General features: G+C 46.8%; 1 protein-coding gene across 1 annotated transcript; it reads left to right on the top strand.

Moving 5' to 3' along the window:
* Positions 1–9,909: 9,909 nt before the first annotated feature.
* Positions 9,910–19,423, top strand: DEFB119 (defensin beta 119). Its single transcript, XM_058685255.1, has 2 exons — positions 9,910–10,152; positions 19,168–19,423. Exons 1-2 carry the CDS (start codon positions 10,053–10,055, stop codon positions 19,359–19,361), a joined length of 294 nt encoding a protein of 97 aa, XP_058541238.1. The 5' UTR covers positions 9,910–10,052; the 3' UTR covers positions 19,362–19,423.
* The last annotated feature ends 1,190 nt before the right edge of the window (positions 19,424–20,613 follow it).

Genomic DNA, 20,613 nt, shown 5'->3' with positions numbered 1-20,613 from the left:
AACCTTGTTTCCCCTTCTTAGCTAGAACATTCTAGAATTCTCAGCACTCACAAGGGTCCAAGCTAGTGAGGGGCCCTGAACCTTTGAGATTCATAGTCATTCAGCCTCTGATCCACACCCCACCAGCAGTATGTGAATATTCCTCTATTCTCATTTCCCTGTCATTATTTGGCGTTATTTAGCTTTCTAACATTTGCCAGTCTGGATCCAGCCTGCTGCCTGATTTTGAATGACCCGTGAGCTAAGATTGGATTTAAAATTTTTGAATAGTTGAAAAAAAAAATAAAAAAATATTCAGTGACGTGTGAAAATTATATGAAATTCACATGTCAGTGCCTGTAAATAAAGCTTGCTTGGAACACAGCCACACCCATTTGTTTACACACTGTGGTCGCTTGTTGTGCTACAAAGGCAGAGTTGAGTAGTTGCAACAGAGACTGCATGGCCCGAGAACGCGGAAATATTTACTATCTGGGCCTTTACAGAAAAGGTCTGATGGCCCCTTGTCTAGAGCATTCGTTTTTCTTGGAGACTGCTGTCTTATTCCATATCAGAAAGGAGACATGCCTCCTGTTCGTGTGCCCTTGTGTCTGCCCATTTTTGAAATGACAGACCTTTCCATCACTGTGCTAAAAAGCATTTGATTTGGCTGTTTTCTGATCTGTCTGCCGGCCTTATGTATCTCTAAGCCATTACTGTCTTCTCCCACTCCCAAACTCAGGGTCTTAACACGGCGTTCTTGATCATGGCTCACGAGTCAGCGGGGAAGCTGGACTTTGGCTGGGTTGCTCTGCTTGGGGTTGGAGTAGCAGGCACAGCTTAATTTCTCACTGTAGCTCCGTGGGCAAGCCGGGGTGGCTCTGCTCCGTGCATGTCTCATTGTCTTTGGACCACTGGGGCGCGTGCTTCTCACGGTGATGGCCGAGGCGCTAAAGGGCAGTAAAAACGGTCATCGCCTCTTAAAGTCTGGGCTCAAAACTGGCACGCTGTCACTCCTGGCCATGTGCCATTGGCTAAAAAGCGAGTCTCACAGCCCAGACAAAAGTGAAGGGATAGGGAAGTGCATTCCTCCCGGGATGAGACCTTCGAAATGGATTCAGATAGGGGTGTAAAATTGGGGTCGGTAACGCAGTCTACCATAGATTATAGGAAACACCGCGATGGGAGAAAGTGGCCTTTCCTTTGCCACCTAGGAGGATGCCACTTGTTCTCAAACACACGCTGTTAAAAGTCAGGGCTGTGGCCTTCCTCCTCATCCCACTCCACAAAGCCTAACATTTTAGTTTCCAGTAGTGATGGCCATGTGTTTCCCTCTGCTTCTGTCCTTCCTTTACTTTTAATATTTATTGTTGAGAGAGAGAGAGAGAGACAGAACATGAATGGGGGAGGTGGAGGTGGGGGGAGAGAGAGAGAGAGAGAGAGAGAGAGAGAGAGAGAATCTGAAGTAGGCTCCAGGCTCCAAGCTGTCAGCGCAGAGGCTGACTCGGGGCTTGAACTCACTAATCGAGAGGTCATGACCTGAGCCAAAGTCGGACGCTTAACCGACTGAGCCACCCAGGCGCCCCATGCCTTTCCTTTACCATTAAAACGAATCCCCAACGTATGAGACATCCTAAGATGTTCTTATTGCTGGAGAGAACCCAAGGGACACAGAAGTATCACTCCTTTTCGGTCTCCCTGCCCTTTCTTTTCTTTTACCAGAACTGAATGACTAGCGAAAACATGTTTTCCCCTTCTTGGCTCCCCAGTTGTATTGCAAACCTCCTCAAAGGTAAGGCTGTGTCTTCTCTTTGTTAACGTCTCTTCCCCCTGTCCCAGCCTCCCCTGGAGGTTTAGCCAAGGGTGGGGTATCCGGTGGCCATTCAACCAGTGTGGTTGATGACTTGTCTGCTTGTCTAATCTTTTATTTATTTATTTATTTATTTATTTATTTATTTATTTTTGGGACAGAGAGAGACAGAGCATGAACGGGGGAGGGGCAGAGAGAGAGGGAGACACAGAATCGGAAACAGGCTCCAGGCTCCGAGCCATCAGCCCAGAGCCCGACGCGGGGCTCGAACTCACGGACCGCGAGATCGTGACCTGGCTGAAGTCGGACGCTTAATCGACTGCGCCACCCAGGCGCCCCACGGAAGGAATTTTAAACTACGGGTCAAAGGGCCATCCTTTTTTTTTTTTTTAATTTTTTTTTCAACGTTTTTTATTTATTTTTGGGACAGAGAGAGACAGAGCATGAACGGGGGAGGGGCAGAGAGAGAGGGAGACACAGAATCGGAAACAGGCTCCAGGCTCCGAGCCATCAGCCCAGAGCCCGACGCGGGGTTCGAACTCGCGGACGGCGAGATCGTGACCTGAGCCGAAGTCGGACGCTCAACCGACTGAGCCACCCAGGCGCCCCATGAGAACCCATTCTTAGCCCGCTGCTTCGTTTTCTCTACTTTCAGCCCAAAAGGCTGTGACTGCTCTCCCCTGATAACACCCCCAGTTCTACCCCATTAGGGAGTCCTGGATTGTGTCTCATAGTTTTCTTCCACCTGCAGAGAGCAGGTATCAGGCCCCACGTGGGTTCCCACTTCATCTTTTTCCTTTCCTCCCAGTGGGGACCACATGATCTTGAACTGTGGGCTAGTCTTTTTCTAAGACTGATCCCGAACTGAGACAGTGGGGATTTTCCCATTACCAGCCCCATGATTTGGGTCATGGTCTCAAGTGTTCCCAGCCCTTGCTACTTATCTGATTAATCAAAAAGGATTTGATTCTTTATTCTGACTTGGGAAGCTCTGTTCAGCATCACCTACTTACCATCCAGTCCCTTCATACACTAAAATTGGCCTCAGCCTTATGGCTTGACTCAGTCATCCCCAGCACACCTTTTTTTTTTTCATGAAAACCTCCAGCCTCAGTGTCTAAGTATCACCAGACGTGTCAAACAGTTTGGAACACTGGATTCAGGATCCGAAGATCTGGGTTCAAGTCCTTGAGTCACATATCTGCTGCATGACGCTGGGCAGGCCATTTAACCCTCTCTGTTTTATTTTCTCATCTCTAAAGTGAGGATCCATCCCACCCAAGGCACAGGGGTGTCATTAGATTAAATGAAATCACAGGTAGGAAGCACCCAGGACAGAATCTAGCACACGTTTGATTCCCAGGAAGACTTGGGATGCCCTCCCACTCTTTGGAATGAGCACTGGGTGTCATATGTAAGAGATGAATCACTGGGTTCTACTCCTGAGGCCAAGAGTACACTGTATGTTAACTAACTTGAATTAAAAAAAAAAAAAAAAGACAGGATGCCCTCCTGTTCACTTCTCATGACAGGTCTGCCATCATCGCCCCTTGGGTCTTTGGAGGGGGAGGGGCCCTGTAAGTCAAGCATATATCTCATTAAGTCAAAATTGTTCAACTAATATTGATTGAATACTCGATTAGTGTTCAATCTGTTTTCAGGGCTACCCCCTCGGCTCAGTCCCTCCTTGGCATCCTCCCTCTTTCTCCCACCCCAGACCTCCTACCTTGAGTTTTGCCACTGATCTTTTCATCTCTCTGCCATGTCCGATTGTCCCACATCCTGGTGCCCAATGTCACAAGGGTTCTTTATGGAATACAGCAACGTTCCTCAACATATTTGATGATGACGCACCTTAAATTTGTCACTGGATGTAATGGCTTGAGTTCATCAGGGACCGACTTAAGCAGAAAGGACATTTCTTGTCAGGATGCCATGTAGCTCATAGAACTGATTAGAAGTCCCGACAATTGAACTGGGCTTGGAAGGACCAAGGGACAGTGGGCAGCAGAAATAATCTTCCAGGATCCTACCAGCAGCATAGCCGTCCTGGCACTGGACATCTGGAGCCTTGCCTGGACTTCTCCTACAGTGGCTTCAGACCTGCCAGGGCCACGACTAGGGGGAGGAGGGGGAGGTGCCTAAGGTGCAACCCGTCAGGGGCCCTCAGTCTCAGGGTCATATGAGTGCCTCCTGGGCACCTCCCTCACCTCCCCCTAGTCCTGGCCTTGCCACCCGGATCCTGCACTTCTCCTCTGCACCACCCACCCACCACACCTGTACTTACATTTGCTCAGAGTGTGTGTTCATAATAGACTGTCAGCCCCATGAAGACCGCGGCTGATTTATTTTCTGTATCTCAGAGCAGAATCTAGCACAAATCGAGTATTCAAGCAATATTAGTTGAACAGTTTTGACTTAATGAGATCTCTGTTTGGCTTAAAATAGCGGGAATGGTACACGAGCATTTCCTCTTTAGGGCATAGCTTCACATTGGAATAGTATCAATGTTTGATACTCAATAACCACGGAATATTACTAGAGATACGTATTGAGATTATAAGATGAGACACTTAGCAGGGGTGGCTACAGTTACATCACCCATCGCTGTGATGGTCATTGGTGGATGCTTCCATTATGGCCGAGCAAACTGAAATATACACTTGCGTGAGTCAGGGGGTGTCTTCTCTGAATGTCTGGAGGCGTTGTGGACGTCATGCTTTGCCTTAAAAGCAAAATCATTACATATTAATGAGATCAGTTATACAAATGTACTTAATATTTTTGGAGCAGACATTGTGGCAGGGTGATATATTAAGAATTCAATGTAGCAATTGCCTGATAATTTTTTTTCCTCCATTTTACTTGACCAGGCATCAGCATAGAGAGTGAAAAGATCATTTTTTTTCTGCCTAGTTATTGGAAGGGGAGCCAGGATTTTGTGTTCTAAATCTTGGCCTTCTTTTGCTACTGGGGAACTAAAGGAAGTATGTGTATGCGTGTGTGTGTGTGTGTGTGTGTGTGAGAGAGAGAGAGAGAGAGAGAGAGAGAGACAGATTCAGGGGCTGCCCTGAAGATTGCTCTCCACTCCCCCCATCTTTATTAGAGAGGCTCAGGCACAAGGAGGGCGGCTAGATTGGAGGAATGGGATGAAGAGTTTAGCTTCAAGTTCAGGAGAGGAGTTGCCTGCCATTTGGAGGTGTTGAATCTCCACACAACCAGGAGAAAAGATGGGGGTTCGGCTCCAAGGGTGTTTGATAAAACACCCTGAGGTGATAAGTGTTTGGACAGGATTGCCAGCATGGAGTCATCACTGTGGAGACAGCCACTATGGCTGTGGTCCTGGGACCAGCAGCCTTTGCCTCCCTGTTGGGTATGACAGCCCAGGTGAGGAACAGTTCTCCAGTGCCCAGAGCCGCTCAATGAACGGTTAGCGGAATTCATCAGCAATACCTTGAGCACGAGAAGCAAGAGAAATGAAGATCATCATCATCGAGTAAGGATCAAGTTCCTCCTCATTTACCAAAATCATGGGGTCCTAGTAGGATCAAGTGGAGGAAGGCAGGAAACCCCAACGACAACTGCCATTGGACATCTCACCAGCTTCGCAAGTGGTATCTTGGAGCTGAATTTAAAATGCATACACAGATGGGGCACCTGGGTGGCTCAATCGGTTAAGTGTCTGGCTTTGGCTCCGGTCATGATCTCACAGTTTGTGAGTTCGAGCCCCGCATCGGGCTCTGTGCTCAGAGCCTGGAGCCTGGAGCCTGCTTCAGATTCTGTGTCTCCCTCTCTCTCTGCCCCTCCCCTGCTTGTGCGTGTTCTCTCTCTCTCTCTCTCTCTCTCTCTCTCTCAAAAATAACATTAAAAAAATAAAATAACATACGTATACAGAAATAAAGCATTTCCTGAGGCTTGAGTGTCGTGGAGTATTCAGAACTGGTATGTGACTATGAATGTATTAAAGAATTTTAGAAGAAACACGCTCACTAGCATCTGTTTCATGGAACACGGCTTGAAGCAGGACGCAGTTGGGGGATATACCAGTGTAGGGGTTTCTCTAGCACCCAGTTCCTCTATGGGAGCCTCACCACACTTTCATACAAACTTGGCCTCATATTGCCTTTCTCAAGCCAGAGGCCCTCAGCTGGATGCTCTTCCTACCTCATTGGGAAAGTGAGGAGAAGACGTGAATCCATGGAAGTCAAAGAAGCCTATAAAAGGCTGTGATTTTTTGGTTCTCGTTTTTTCTACCTTCTTGTCGTATTATTAACCTCACAGATTCGAGGGAGGACCAGCTGAGCTCAAGTAAAAGTACCTAGGCTGTGTGGGACCCTCTGGGAACTTGGTCCCTAGCACTTCCCGCCCCCTGCCCCACTGTGGCTGCGGGGACTGGGTGGCCTTTCAGAAGCTGAGAAATGCAACTTTGCAAATTTCAGGGGGTGGGTGGTACAGGTCTTAGAGAACTGGTCAGGCCAGCCTGTACCGTGTGGGAGGCATTACAAAGGCCCAGGCTACAGTCTGTTCTCTTCGGGGCGGGTTCTGGAAGCTACCACACAGTTCCCAGGGGCCAAGTTGGCTCTCTGACCAAGGCCTGCCTCTTCCCCTGTCTCTTGGCCTCTTCTCCCACAGTGGCTTTTGCTTGCTGGCCGCACTTACAGCCCCTGCCCCTTGCTTCCCACTTCCCTTAGCCTCGGCCTGGTTTCCCACCTTAACAGAGAAGATCACCATACAACAGTCACGTTCCGGAGTCAGAGAATGTAGGGGTTCAAGGGGAAAATGGAGCTTAACTGACAGAACTCTAGGTCCTGGCACTTGGTGATCTGAGAACAAATCCACAGGCACGCACGTACTCAAAAATACACAAACACCCACTCACCCACCAATTACACATCTGTGCACAAACAGCATCCGACTATAAACATTCTCACACATAGAACATTCAAGTACTCACATACACAGAACACACACAAAGAACTCAGGCACGCAAATTATACACAAAATACACAGAATCTGAGCATGCACAGCTATGCACAAATTTACACATACGCACAAGTACATATGAACAAAATGCAGTGCAAATATAAACTCAGATGCCCAAGTATAGATGTGCTGTAGCAATGAACCTATCTCTTTCCATTTCTCCTTAGCTCAGTCAAGGCTGTTTCTCTGAACGGTCCCAGTGCTTCTTGCCAATCTGTCTAGGAGGCTTCATAAAGGGGCTTATGAAATATTGCAAAGAACTGTACTAAGAAGGGGCCTGGAATCTCCAGGGTGGACCTTGCGGTCTGTTACAATAATGACAGCAGATACTTCTATTGTGGTGGGAAAGTGTCAGGGGTCTTCCGTGTATTCACCAAATGCTTTGTGCCTATTCACTCATTTGGTCCTCGTTAACAACCTACGGAACAAGCGCCGTTGTTACCTGCATCGTATAGCCAAGGGCACAGGTTCAGAGCTAATTACTTTTTCCGAGGCACTACAGTCAGGAGATTAACTTCAGGATACAGGCTTGTCAACATCCTGCGAGGCCGTCTCGTCCCCCGCGCTGAGTCCTGTAGCGGCTGAATAACATTCTCAGGGACACGCAGGCTGCCCAGTTCCCGGCCCCGGACCCGGAGGGACGCCTGGGTCCCGCTGCACTGGCTGGATGTTCTCTCCTTTTACACCCTTTGTTGTTTATGCTTTTCCGGCTACAATGAGGCCTTGTAATTTCTCCCCGGAGGGAGGAAGAGCCTCCTTGGTAGTCTTCGCTTGCTTGACTCTACCCTGGCAATTATCTTCAATATGGGCTGCTGGAGTGATTCTTTGAGGCAAAAAAAAAAAAAAGAAAAAAAAAAATCTGACCATGCCCCCACAGTCCTCTCTAAAAGGTCTAACTGTTCCCTGTTGTGCACAGGCTGGATTCCCAAGCCCTGAGCATGACATCGAAGGCCCCGCATGGGGGTGCCTGGGAGGCTCAGTCGGTTAAGCACCCAACTCTTGACATCAGCTCAGGTCATGATCTCACGTGAGTCTGAGCCCCGCGTTGGGCTCTGTGCTGACAGCTCAGAGCCTGGAGCCTGCTTCGGATTCTGTGTGTCTCTCTCACTCTCTGTCCCTCCCCCCCACTTTCTCTCTCTCAAAAATAAATAAACATTAAAAACAATTAATGAAGGCCCCCACGTGATGATGTGGTGCCTGCCTGTTTCCATCCGGGTCTCCCCTTCTGTCTCAAACGTTCACAACCGTGACTGTCGACTGACTTTTCTCCTACCTTCCTCTGTGGAAATTGGCTTTCCGTTGTCCATCCTTCTTTCCATCCAGGAAGCGCCTGAGCAGTTCCCGTCACCGGACCAAGTCTCAATTTTGTCGGACGTGAGTTGGAGGCTTATGATTTCCAGTTTGGAGGAAAAGAAATATAATAAATATGAGGATGCAAAAATAATGATAATGAAAACCGACATAATAATAGTTAATGATTATTCAGCACCTACGAGGTGTCAGGTACTTGGTTAAGCAATTTACGCAAGTTATCCCACTTAATTAAACCAGGTATAGTTACGATTTGTATTTGATCGTAGGATACTCAGGAAATTTACCTTGCTCAAGGCCAACAGGTACTGAATGTCAGGGCCAATCCTCAATTTCAAATCTGTGTGAAATCAAAACCTGTTCTCCAATCCTGGTATTCTTGGATTCTAGAATTCTCTTCGTTCTTCTTCTCCTGTCATAGTTTCTGAAGTTCTGCCCGAGGTCCAGTCCTTATTCAGCTTCCTGAGATGCTGGGCTGAAGGGATACAGTCCACGCACTTTCTCTACACCCTGGAAGGACTTGGGTTGCTTCCCCATTAGATCACTTCTTATGGGTCAAGGTATGTTATTTATTCGGACCACAGGTATTTATGAAGTTCCTGCGATGTGTTGGGTGTGTCAGAGGTTGCTAGCTCCTCCCCCAATATCTGTCCTTCCCTTTTTCTTAGTAAGACTACCCCTGAATGTTACCTAGCCATGGTTGCCCAGAATAAGGAAAGTATTTCCATTCTACCCTGCAGGTAGGTGTGCCCCTGTGAGTAAGTTCTGGCCAATGTACTGGAGTGGAAGCCGTGTGTGCAGATTCTGAGTGGTGTCCCTTAAAGGCAAAGGTATGCACTTCATTTCCTTCTTTCTCCTCCCCCGGATGGCTGCAGCGGGGACTGGAGCAGCCCTCTCAGGTCATCAAATGAAGCTGCCTGTGGAGGATGGCTGAACATCAAGCCAGGGGGACCCTTGCTCTCTGCTGAATCAGGAAGCTGCTACACTGAACTCCTTGCCCAGACTTTTCCATGAGAAAGAAGTCAATGTCTGTCTTTTGGAATCCTTGTTCGGGGAGAATGCCTGTTAAAACAGTTGAATTAATATTCTAGTCCAGGGGAGGTTACGAGCGGTGGGGTTACAAGGCACATGTCTGACATTCGAATGGAAGAGACAAAGATAAAGCATGTAAAACAGAATTGAAAAGAACGGATACATCCGTGCGGGTGGTGCACCAAGGGCTGACGATCCAGAGCCACTGTAGGTGGGAGTGCCGATATCTAGGGTGACTAGGAAAGGCCTGTCCAGGAGGTGACCTTCCAGATGAGGCTGAATGATAAACAGGAGCCAGCCATGGAAGGTCTCAAGGGAGAACAAATAACAAAGCTAAAGCCCTGAACTGGGAACTAGATTGGCGAGGTCAAGGCTCGGAAAGATACGCCTATGTATCCTTTTGTTAGAAAGCTGAGAATAGGGGCGCCTGGGTGGCGCAGTCGGTTAAGCATCCGACTTCAGCCAGGTCACGATCTCGCGGTCCGTGAGTTTGAGCCCCGCGTCAGGCTCTGGGCCGATGGCTTGGAGCCTGGAGCCCGTTTCCGATTCTGTGTCTCCCTCTCTCCCTGCCCCTCCCCCGTTCATGCTCTGTCTCTCTCTGTCCCAAAAATAAATAGAAAATGTTGAAAAAAAAAAAAAAGCTGAGAATAAGTACTTTTTTAAATTAGGAATTTCTTGATGTATATTTATGCATTCATTAATTAGTTCTTTTGGTCTTGAAAGGCTTAAGAGGCTCTATTTTGCCCGTCTCCTCCCACTATTGGCACGGGTGCTGGCCAGTTTCCCACACTCTCATCTCGTGCTTTGCCACGAAATCTGCTACACACTGTCCTTTGGCCTGGCTGATCTCCTATAAATCCTCTCCTGCTAGAATTCACTGCCCACAACCCTGCCAATAAAAGCGAGGCTCATCCCCGCTGCACAGAACTCTATTTCTATGCCCTGCAGCACAGCCACCTCCTTCTCCTGTGACCTGCCAGCCATGAAGTTACTGCTGTTTCTTCTCATCCTTCTGGCCACGGAACCAGTGGTCTCAGGTAACTTGGGTCCCTCTCAAGTGTCTGGGATCGTGGTCGTGAACTTTTCACTTTCCTCTCCTCTTCACTGCGGGCAGCACGAAGCTTTTCCTCATCTGATGCGGCTTTGGGAGGTTTCCCCATGATCAGCTCACATCCACATTTTTCCCTGATTCTTTTTTTTGCCAAGGTGGTGGGATGGTAGCTATTTGGAGCATCTGACACTTAAGGGCAGGGTAGTATTCTGGTGGGACCTGGGAGACGGCTTAGGGGTGATGGGTTGGGTGCAGACTGGGGACTTGTTGGGGGCTTTAGGACATTAGATTAGAAGCTGATGACGAGTTGTGATGGGGAGAAAGACCTTGGGGTTGGAGTGGTAGGGGGAAGATTAGGACGAGCTGGAGGTGAGGTATTGGGCTTCCCTGATGGTTTGGAGAGGGCTGGGGAGGAGACGGGATTTGGGGTTGAGTGGAGGTGGTGCTGGGGGTAGACTGGGGCTTGGGCGGAAGCTGGGAGTTGGTAATGAATAGTGCAAGCTGTCTGATGACTGCTGCTCAGAATTGAGGCTGGTGACTTGATTAAATTTGGGTCTGGCTTGGAGTTCAGGCTCAAGGGGCATTGAGTTGGGTAGGGCTCAGCATCCTACTTCAAATTGGACGGGGTTTTGAATTTGAATTGGGTGAATATGGTCAAGGAGGACTGGAGACTGCATTGTGGCTGGACCCAGGGCTAGTTGAGCTGAAGTTATGGCCAGGCTGTTGATAAAGAGCTGAGTCTGTTGAAGTCTGGATGAATCCCTTCCATCTCCTAATCTTATAGTTGTTTATTTCCTTTCTCATCATTCCCAAGCTCCATTAAGGAAGGATCTTCATTGGCAGCAAGTGATCCCAAAGTTAGGAGTAGCAGGTTAGGGGATAGGAAGACAGAGGGTAGGATGTCTGAAAGCCTTGGATTCCCCAAGGTTGAAACAATTGTCTTGGTTCCCTCCCCTCTCAAGATCGCTTCTCTCCTTTCCTGGGACTGTGCCCAGTGTTACTTCCTCAACTGTCTCCCCTTCTCCCCTGTCCTGTTCCTCCTCTTGTCTTACCACTTGAGGGATACTAACATCTGCTTAATGGTTGTTCCTGGGCCCAACAGCAGAGTGTTGGATGAATGGACATTGCCGGTTGGTGTGCAAAAGTGATGAAGACAGTCTCATTCGTTGCTCAAATCGTAAACGGTGCTGTGTCCTTAGTCGTTACTTAACAGTCCAACCAATGACAGTTGAAAGAATACAGCCCTGGACCATTCCTCCGATGTCCAAGCAAGTAGAACATAAAGCCAAACCTGGCAAAAGAGGGAATGTAAATGGATATCGTGGATAGAAATGGCTTTGTTTCAGGTTCCTTAGCTCCCACATTCCATTAAAAGTCACAAATCTGTTTCTTGTGGCCGTCAATCATGAGGAATGGTGCTCCAAATGGATTGAGGGTGGAGGGATGGCAGGATGGGGGTTAAGAGGTAACAGAGGGACATCTCTGGGGCTTGGACGCAGCAGTGGGGTGATGGTTCTTCATCTACCAGCTGCAGGAAAGGCTACTGGGTCGGGAGTGGACTGAGAAGTACATCTGGGAAGCCAAGAGACTTAAAGGCACAGCAGGTCCTGAGAGGGGGAGACCCCTTGGGCGGGAGAGTTGGTCCATCCTGGGGGTGAAAGGCTGCGGGTTTGACATGGGTTGATTAGAGCCCAAATCCTTGGGTTTCTAGGGAAATTGGCTGAGATGACTTTTGATCTTGGAGATCCCACAGTGCCAAGGATCAGAGGGTTTCCAAGTGCTAAAAACAGATAAAGCACATGATTTTACCCATTTATAAATGAGTTTGTTCACTCTCCAGTTCGTCTGTTCTGTCATGGATTCAGTTGTTCAGTCCCCTCAGCCTTGCCACTTACCGCTGTCAGACTCTGTTCATATCCCCCTCCAGGCTTCAGCTTCCCCATCTGTGAAGTTGGAACCATAGACAATCTCAAAGCTCAGGATTGTGGGAAGAAGGAAGTGAAATAATGTAGCTCACAGTGCCCAGTATATCGTAAGCCCTAATTAATGTTAGCTATTACTATTATTGCTCATTGATTTCTTCAAGCATTTAAGGAATATGTGCTGTGTGCCTTCCAGCTGTGTTAGACTCTGAGGGAGACAGAAACCTGCCTCATTTAATTTAGCCTGGGAGAAGACCAACCCATGGGGAACATTCAAGAATTCTGATTGGGTACCTAGAGGACTTGGGTGTCTTCCCGGCTTTGTGGTCTCAAATCTTATTCTCTGGGCCCCATGTATCCAATACAGTTGTTCATCCCTGAACTGTGTTCCCTGTAGTGAGGTCAGAGACCAGGAATGTTCTGTAAAGCATGGTTCATGACATGAAGACAGAATAAGTTCATCCTGACTCTTGGAGATAATTTGCTCTCAGTTCAATATTTCTGCTCTTAGACTCTGGGAAGAGAGACACCTCTTCCTCTGATCTTGGTCCTACTCTGGGTGTCCTCTGATTAAGTCACTCCCTATGGGGCTGAGAGTTGATGGGGGCAAGTGGGATGTATCCATTTAGAGACCGTGTCCTCCTCTCCTTCCAAGACCGTGCTTTGAGCACCTGGGGCGTGGAATTCCCTCCCAAAGAACCCCCGTGCTGTTTCCAAGGACCACATGAGCTTTCTCCAGCTCCACCCCTGGAAGGTGAGGCCCACTGTGTGTGCAACTTAGGCAGGAGGAGGGTCAAGGACACTCTTGTTTGCAGGGGCAGTGGGCCATTGGGGATGTTCAGGCTGCACTGTCCATGTCTTGCATGAAAGAGTCCTCACAGTGTGGGGCAGAGTTGGGGATGGGAGAGAGGAGAGCTGGGGTGTGGACTGAGCCAGCTCCCCTCAGGCCGCCATCTTCCTGCACAGAACTCTGAAGAATCCAAGAATCACAAATTCAAATCTGCCCTTTCAGGTCATTATGAAGGGCTATTTCAAAGATCTTTTTTTTTTTTTTTTAATTTTTAAAATGTTTATCTTTGGGGGGGAGGGAGGGGCAGAGAGAGAGAGGGAGACACAGAATCCGAAGCAGGCTCCAGGCTCCGAGCTGTCAGCACAGAGCCTGACGCGGGGCTCAAGCCCACAAACTGTGAGATCATGACCTGAGCCAAAGTCAGACACTTTGACCGACTGAGCCACCCAGACACCCCATGAAGGGCTATTTCACAAAGGGCCATAGGATAGATTTTATTTATCTCACTTGTTAGCTTTATTCATAACTGTTAAATATGCAGACATATGATAGATGAGCTTCCATTTGCATTCCTGCCCCAGGACCCACACACATTAGGGTTGTGTCTGGAATCTGGATCGTGCTCTGGTGCACAGCCCATCTCCAAGCTCGCTTCAGAGGCAGGGGCTGTGTAATCTGTGCGTCCACATGCTCGACGCTTGTGTGATCTGGGGAGACTCTTAGGCTGCCCACCAGAGCTGCCTGGGCCCTGGGTGAGACCATCCAAAATACTTCCTCACTGGCTTCTCTGCCTCCAGATTCTCTTTGCTGCAGTAAACATGGGAATGCAGATACCTTTTTGAGATCCTGTTTTCATTTCCTTTGGATGTATACCCAGAAGTGGGATTGCTGGATCATAGGATAGTTCTGTTTGTAACGCTTTGAGGAAAATATTGTTTTCCATTGTGGCTGCACCAATTATATTCCCACCAACAAGTGCACAAGGGTTCCCTTTTCTCCCCACCCTCATCAACTTTTTATTTGAACTTACTTGAACTTTTTGTTTTGAAATACTTATTGGTTCATAGGAGGTTGCAAAGATAGTACAAAGAGAGGTCCTACGGACCTTTCATACAGTTTCCTACCGAAGATTATATTTTATGTAATCATAATACAATACACAAACCAGGAGACTGGTATTGTTGCAATGTGTGTGCATACTTCTATGGCATTTTCTTGCAACTGCAGCGTTGTGTAACTACCACTGTTATCAAGATACAGACCCATGCTATCAGCATAGAGATCCTTCTCCTGCTACTCTTTCACAGTGGCACGGACTCTTCCCTGCCTCCACCGTCTGTCGCTAACCTTAACCTTTGGCAACCACTAATCCGCTTCTTATCTCCCTAATTTTTATCATTTAGAAAGTGTTATATAAATGGGATCATACGTCATCTTTTGAGATTGGCTTTTTTCTTTTTAAGACAGCATTATGCTCTTGAGATCTATCCAAGTTGTATGGATCAATTTCTCTTAATCTTTAAAAAAGGTCATTTCTTTTAAAATCTAAGGAGTTCTAGCCAATGCATCAAGGCAAGAAAAAGAAATAAAGGCATGCAAGTTAGAAAGGAAAAAAATAAAAGCTGTCTGTATTTGCAGATATCATAATGGCTTCTGTAGAAAATCCCAAGGAATCTTGGGAAAAAAAAATCTAGAACTAATAATTCAGTTCAGTAAGGTCCTAGGATACAAGATAATGGATTAATGAGACATCTGTAAGAAAAGAAAGAAAAGAGAGAAAGAGACGGGGGGGGGGGGCGGGGAAAGAACCTCAATCTAAACCTCACATCTTATACGAAATTTAACTCAAAATGGCTCATAGATTTAAACATAAGATGTAGAGGCGCCTGGGTGGCTCAGTTGGTTAAGTGTCTGACTTTGGCTCAGGTCATAATCTCACGGTTCGTGGGTTCGAGCCCCACATCAGGCTCTGTGCTGACAGCTCAGAGCCTGGACCTTGCTTCAGATTCTGTGTCTCCCTCTCTCTCTGCTCCTCCCCAACTCGCGCTCTGTCTCTGTCTCTGTCTCTCAAAAATGAATAAACATTTTAAAAAGTTAAAAAGAAATAAATAAAAATAAACAAAAGACGTAAAAGTATAAAACTTCTGGCAGAAAACACTGGAATAATCTTTCAGGCCTAGGGCTAGGTGAAAAGTTCTGAGATATGAAAAGCACAATCCACAAGGGAAAAAAAAAATTAGCAAGTTGGACTTCATCAAAATTCAAAACGTTCACTCTGCAAGAGGGCCTGTGAATAGGATATACTGAAAGGCAAATTGCAGAAATATTTGCAAGCCACGTATCTGACAAAGGACCTGTACCTAGAATACAGAAACACCTCTCAAAACTCAACAGTAAAAACCAAGCCATCGAATTAGGAGAAAGAGAATTCATCAAAGAGGGCATACAGATGTCAAATAGGCACACGGAAAGATGTTCAACATCATTAGCCATCAGGGATATGCATATTAAGATGATACGATATGGGAATGCAAGCTGGTGCAGCCACTCTGGAAAACAGTATGGAGGTTCCTCAAAAAACTAAAAATAGAACTACTCTACGACCCAGCAATTGCACTACTAGGCATTTATCCATGGGATACAGGTGTGCTGTTTCGAAGGGGCACATGCACCCCCATGTTTATAGCAGCACTATCAACAACAGCCAAAGTATGGAAAGAGCCCAAATGTCCATCGATGGATGAATGGATAAAGAAGATGTGGTATATATATACACAATGGAGTATTACTTGGCAATCAAAAAGAATGAAATCTTGCCATTTGCAACGACATGGATGGAACTGGAGGGTATTATGCTAAGTGAAATCAGTCAGCCAGAGAAAGACAAAAATCATGTGACTTCACTCATATGAGGACTTTAAGAGACAAAACAGATGAACATGAGGGAAGGGAAACAAAAATAATATAAAAACCGGGATGGGGACAAAACAGAAGAGACTCATAAATCTGGAGAACAAACTGAGGGTTACGGGAGGGGTTGTGGGAGGGGGATGGGCTAAATGGGTAAGGGGCACCAGGAATCCACTCCTGAAATCATTGTCTAACTAATTTGGATGTAAATTTAAAAAAGTAAAAAATAAAACAAGTTAAAAAAAAAAGATATGGTATTCCACTACATAATTATTAGAACCGCTGAAGTTAAATGCAGTGACATTACCAAACACTGGCAAGGATGCAGAGAACATGGACCTTTTACACATTGCTACTGAGAAGGTTAAGTGGTATGGCAACTCTGGAAAACAGTTTTCCAGCTTCCTTTTAAAAAACAAAATAGGGGCGCCTGGGTGGCTCGGTCGGTTGGGCATCCGATTTCGGCTCAGGTCATGATCTCATGTCCGTGGGTTCGAGCCCCGCGTCGGGCTCTGTGCTGACCGCTCAGAGCCTGGAGCCTGTTTCCGATTCTGTGTCTCCCTCCCTCTCTGCCCCTCCCCCGTTCATGCTCTGTCTCTCTCTGTCCCAAAAAAAAAAAAAAAAAAAAAAAAAAGTTGGAAAAAAACCCCAAAATATACACTAACTGTGTTGCCCAGCAAATGCACCCCTGGGCATTTAATCTAAAGACATGAAAACTTAGTTTCAAAAACTTCTAGATGAATGTCCATAACAGCTTTGTTTGCCTTTAAGGGATTCTTTAAAAAAAAATTTTTTTTTACGTTTATTTATTTTTGAGAGAGAAAGAGACAGAGTGCAAGCAGGGGAGGGGCAGAGAGAGAGGGAGACACAGAATCTGAAACACGCTCCAGGCTCTGAGCTGTCAGCACAGAGCCCGACGCGGGGCCTGAGCTCACGAGCCATGAGATCATGACCTGAGCTGAAGTCGGATGCTTAACAGACTGAGCTACCCAGGCGCCCCTTAAGGGATTCTTTAAAAAAAAAAAAAAAGACTTTATGCTTTTAGACCGGTTTTAGGTTCACAGGAAATTTGAGAAGAAGGTACAGAGATTTCCCACATATCCTCTACCCTCACTCATGCACAGCCTTCCCTATTATCAACGTCCCTCACAGAGTGTACATTTGTTACAACTGATAAACTCTATTAACACATCATTATCACCCGAAGTCCATATTTAAAAAAAAATTTTTTTTAATGGTCATTTATTTTTGAGACAGAGAGAGACAGAGCATGAGCAGGGGAGGGGCAGAGAGAGAGGGAGACGCAGAGTCCGAAGCAGGCTCCAGGCTGTCAGCTGTCAGCACAGAGCCTGACATGGGGCTCAAACCCATGAACTTGGAGATCATGACCTGAGCCGAAGTCAGACGCTCAACTGACTGAGCCACCCAGGCACCCCACCCAAAGGCCATATTTTACCTTAGGGTTCACCCTGGGTACTGTACTGTGGGTTTGGACAAATGTATAATGATATGAATAGATCATTCCAGGATCATATGGAGTAACTTCACTGTAAATCCTCCAAATCCTCTGTGCTTTGCCTCTTCATCTGCCTCCTACCCCAACCTCTGGTAACCACTGATCTTTTTATTACCCCCGTTATTTTGCCTTTTCCGAAATGTCATACAGTTGAAATCATACACTATGGAGCCTTCTCAGATTGGCTTCTTTCACTCACTGATGTGCATTTAAGAGTCCTCCGTGTCTGTTCATGACTTCATAGCTCATTTCTTTTTATCACTGAATAATAATCTCTTGTCTGGACGGACCACAGTTTATTTGTCCATTCACCTACTGAAGGGAATCTTGGTTTAATTTGAGGCAGTTATAAATAAAACTACAAACATCATGTGCAGATTTTTTTTTTCATGGTGAAGACTGGTTTATTGGTGGTAGTTAGTATAAGTCAATAAATATTGATCCTCAAAGAAGAACCTAGTTATTTATTGATTACTGGTCCATAGAGATCTGAATGAAATTGAACCAGCTGCCTGCTGAGATGATACACGGAAGTCAATGCTGCTTCTTGGGAAATGGAGCCACAGCTAGCTGATATATAGCATAGGCTGTTCCACCAACTGTAAGCATCACAGTGGCTCTATACGGGAAGACATCAGCTCTCTCTCTACAGGGAGACCTCAGCTCTCTCTCTCTACAGGAAGACATCAGCTATCTATACAGGGAGACATCAGCTCTCTCTCTACCGGAAGACATCAGCTCTCTCTCTCTCTACAGGAAGATATCAGCTCTTTCTCTACAGGGAGACATCAGCCCTCTCTCTACAGGAAGACCTCAGCTCTCTCTCTCTACAGGAAGACATCAGCTATCTATACAGGGAGACATCAGCTCTCTCTCTACCAGAAGACATCAGCTCTCTCTCTCTCTACAGGAAGATATCAGCTCTTTCTCTACAGGGAGACATCAGCCCTCTCTCTACAGGAAGACCTCAGCTCTCTCTCTCTACAGGAAGACATCAGCTATCTATACAGGGAGACATCAGCTCTCTCTCTACCGGAAGACATCAGCTCTCTCTCTCTCTACAGGAAGACATCAGCTCTTTCTCTACAGGGAGACATCAGCTCTCTCTCTACAGGAAGATATCAGCTCTCTCCCTCTGCAGGAAAACATCAGCTCTGCTACCCTATGGATGCACTGGAATTCCATTATCCTCCTGAAGCTTTTGTTTCTCTGAGCTTGATTTTCAAACTGCCTGTGTGAAGCACAGTGAAGCAGTTCATGTGCAGATTTCTGTGTAGACATAAGTTTTCAAGTTCTGGTAAATACTAAGAAGCACAACCGCTGGATTGTGTGGTAAGTGTATGTTTCGTTTCATAAGAAACTGACAAACTGTCTTTCAAAGTGGCGGTATCGTTTCGCATTCCCATCAGCAGCATAGGAGAGTTTCTGTTGCTTTACATTCTTCCCAGCATTTGGTGTCAGTGTTCCAGATTTTGGTCATTCTAATAGGTGGGCAGTGGTGGCACATAAGTATTTCAAAAAAAAATTTTTTTTTTACATTTATTTATTTCTGAGAGACAGAGAGAGACAGAGCACAGGTGGGGGAGGAGCAGAGAGAGAATGAGACACAGAATCGGAAGCAGGCTTTGGTCTCCGAGCCGTTAGCACAGAGCCCCATGAGGGGCTCGAACCCACAAACGGTGAGATCTTGACCTGAGCCGAAGTTGGACACTCAACCGACTGAGCCACCCAGGCACCCCACACATAATTATTTCAGCCCTTTAGGTTTTGACTGTGCTCCTTGACTCCTCAGATCTATGTTAGTATTGCCAGTATTAAATGGAAATTAACTATCTGTATTTTTTTTTTTTTTTTTGTGGCCAGGCAGACATCACACTCTTCGATGCATGGGAAACATGGGAATCTGTAGACCCTCTTGCAGAAAGTCTGAACAACCCTACCTCTACTGCTTAAATTATCAGTCATGCTGCCTCCAGTCCTACGTGAGGATAAGCATTTCTGGCAGAGAGACGAAAAATGACTGGAGCCAACAGAATCGCTGGCCAAAAATACCTTGAGTGCTGGTGATCAGCATCTTCAGGCTGCTATCAAGACCCCTTATTAAAATTCATGCACCTGCCACCCTTGTCTGTCTTTTGTCCATTGGAAATCACAGCGAGAGATTGGGTTTTGCGTGATGAGGTATCTGTGCCATTCTGGATCCAGCTCTGTGGGAGAGAAAACTGGAGTGACAAGAAGAATCTAGAAAAACCACGGACGATGGGGAGAGAAGGTCCTGAGGCCACTGAGGGAGAGTTGAAGCGTTTGGGCAGAGCCAGGACTTCAGCTGTGCCGTGGAGGGCTCAGAGGGGGATCAGAGTTAGTGGGATGGATGCACAGGGCAGTGGGTGGGCGTCTTGTAGACAAGCATGCCTTCGTTTATGGAAGAATTTCCTAACCAGCTGCTGTAGTGTGAATAAGTTGTTTCTGCCAAGGCTTCAAGTCGTGAGGCTGGAGGTCTGTCTGGTGATTATTGAGGAAGGAATTTGAATGTTACATGCTGTTGTTCTTTTAGATGATTGTCAGGGACTTTTTATTTTTTAGAGAGCGCGAGCAAGTGGGGGAGGGGCAGAGAGGCAGAGAGAGAATCTTAAGCAGGCTCCACACCCAGCAAAGGGGCCGCCTACGCCACCACGGGGCTCAATCCCCCGAACCGTGAGATCGTGACCTGAGCCAAAATTAAGAGTCAGACACTCAACCGGCTGAGCCACCCAGGCGCCCCAGTTAAGGACTTTTAATCCCTGAAAGTCTAGGAGGCGTGTGCCCCCAATGACAACCAACATGAGCTTTTTGAGGTAAAATTCTAATTTTACTTTTTCTGTCTTCCCTCCACTCATATCTCCTTTCTTTCTCCACCTTTACTTCCAAATGTTGTCAAAAGGAGAGTAGCTGCATTTACCAGGGATCTTTCTCTAGTCTCTGTCTCAACTTGTTACAGTTTGCTTTTGGGCTTATGGTACCATTGAACTGGCTCGGGCCAAGGTCACTGGCGCACTTCCTTTCTGAAAGGTCCCTGGATGTCGCTCAACTTGCATCTCACTCTGCCTCTCGGTAGCGGTAGCGTTTCCAACCACAATTCATCCTCTCCCTGGAAACTGGGTTGGCTGCTGTGACTTCACTCTTTCTTTGTTTCCCTCCTAACCTCTGGGCTGCTCCTCCCCCATTGCCTCTCGGGGTTCCTCCACTGGCATTTGTCACCTTGCATCCCTCTGGTTCTCTCTCCTTTTGTGAGAATCAATACTGTCCACATTCCTAGGAGAAGGCTGACAG

The sequence above is a fragment of the Neofelis nebulosa genome, chromosome 9, assembly GCF_028018385.1.
Source record: "Neofelis nebulosa isolate mNeoNeb1 chromosome 9, mNeoNeb1.pri, whole genome shotgun sequence".
NCBI lineage: Eukaryota > Metazoa > Chordata > Mammalia > Carnivora > Felidae > Neofelis > Neofelis nebulosa.
This window is presented reverse-complemented; position numbering and strand designations above follow the sequence as displayed.

What these genes read in the sequence shown, in the direction of transcription:
- DEFB119 (XM_058685255.1), top strand. Translation starts at nt 10,053, where the DNA reads ATGCCCTGCAGCACAGCCACCTCCTTCTCCTGTGACCTGCCAGCCATG. An exon ending in CACGGAACCAGTGGTCTCAG is followed by an intron (nt 10,153 to 19,167) that starts GTAACTTGGGTC and finishes TTTTGTGGCCAG; the next exon opens with GCAGACATCACACTCTTCGA.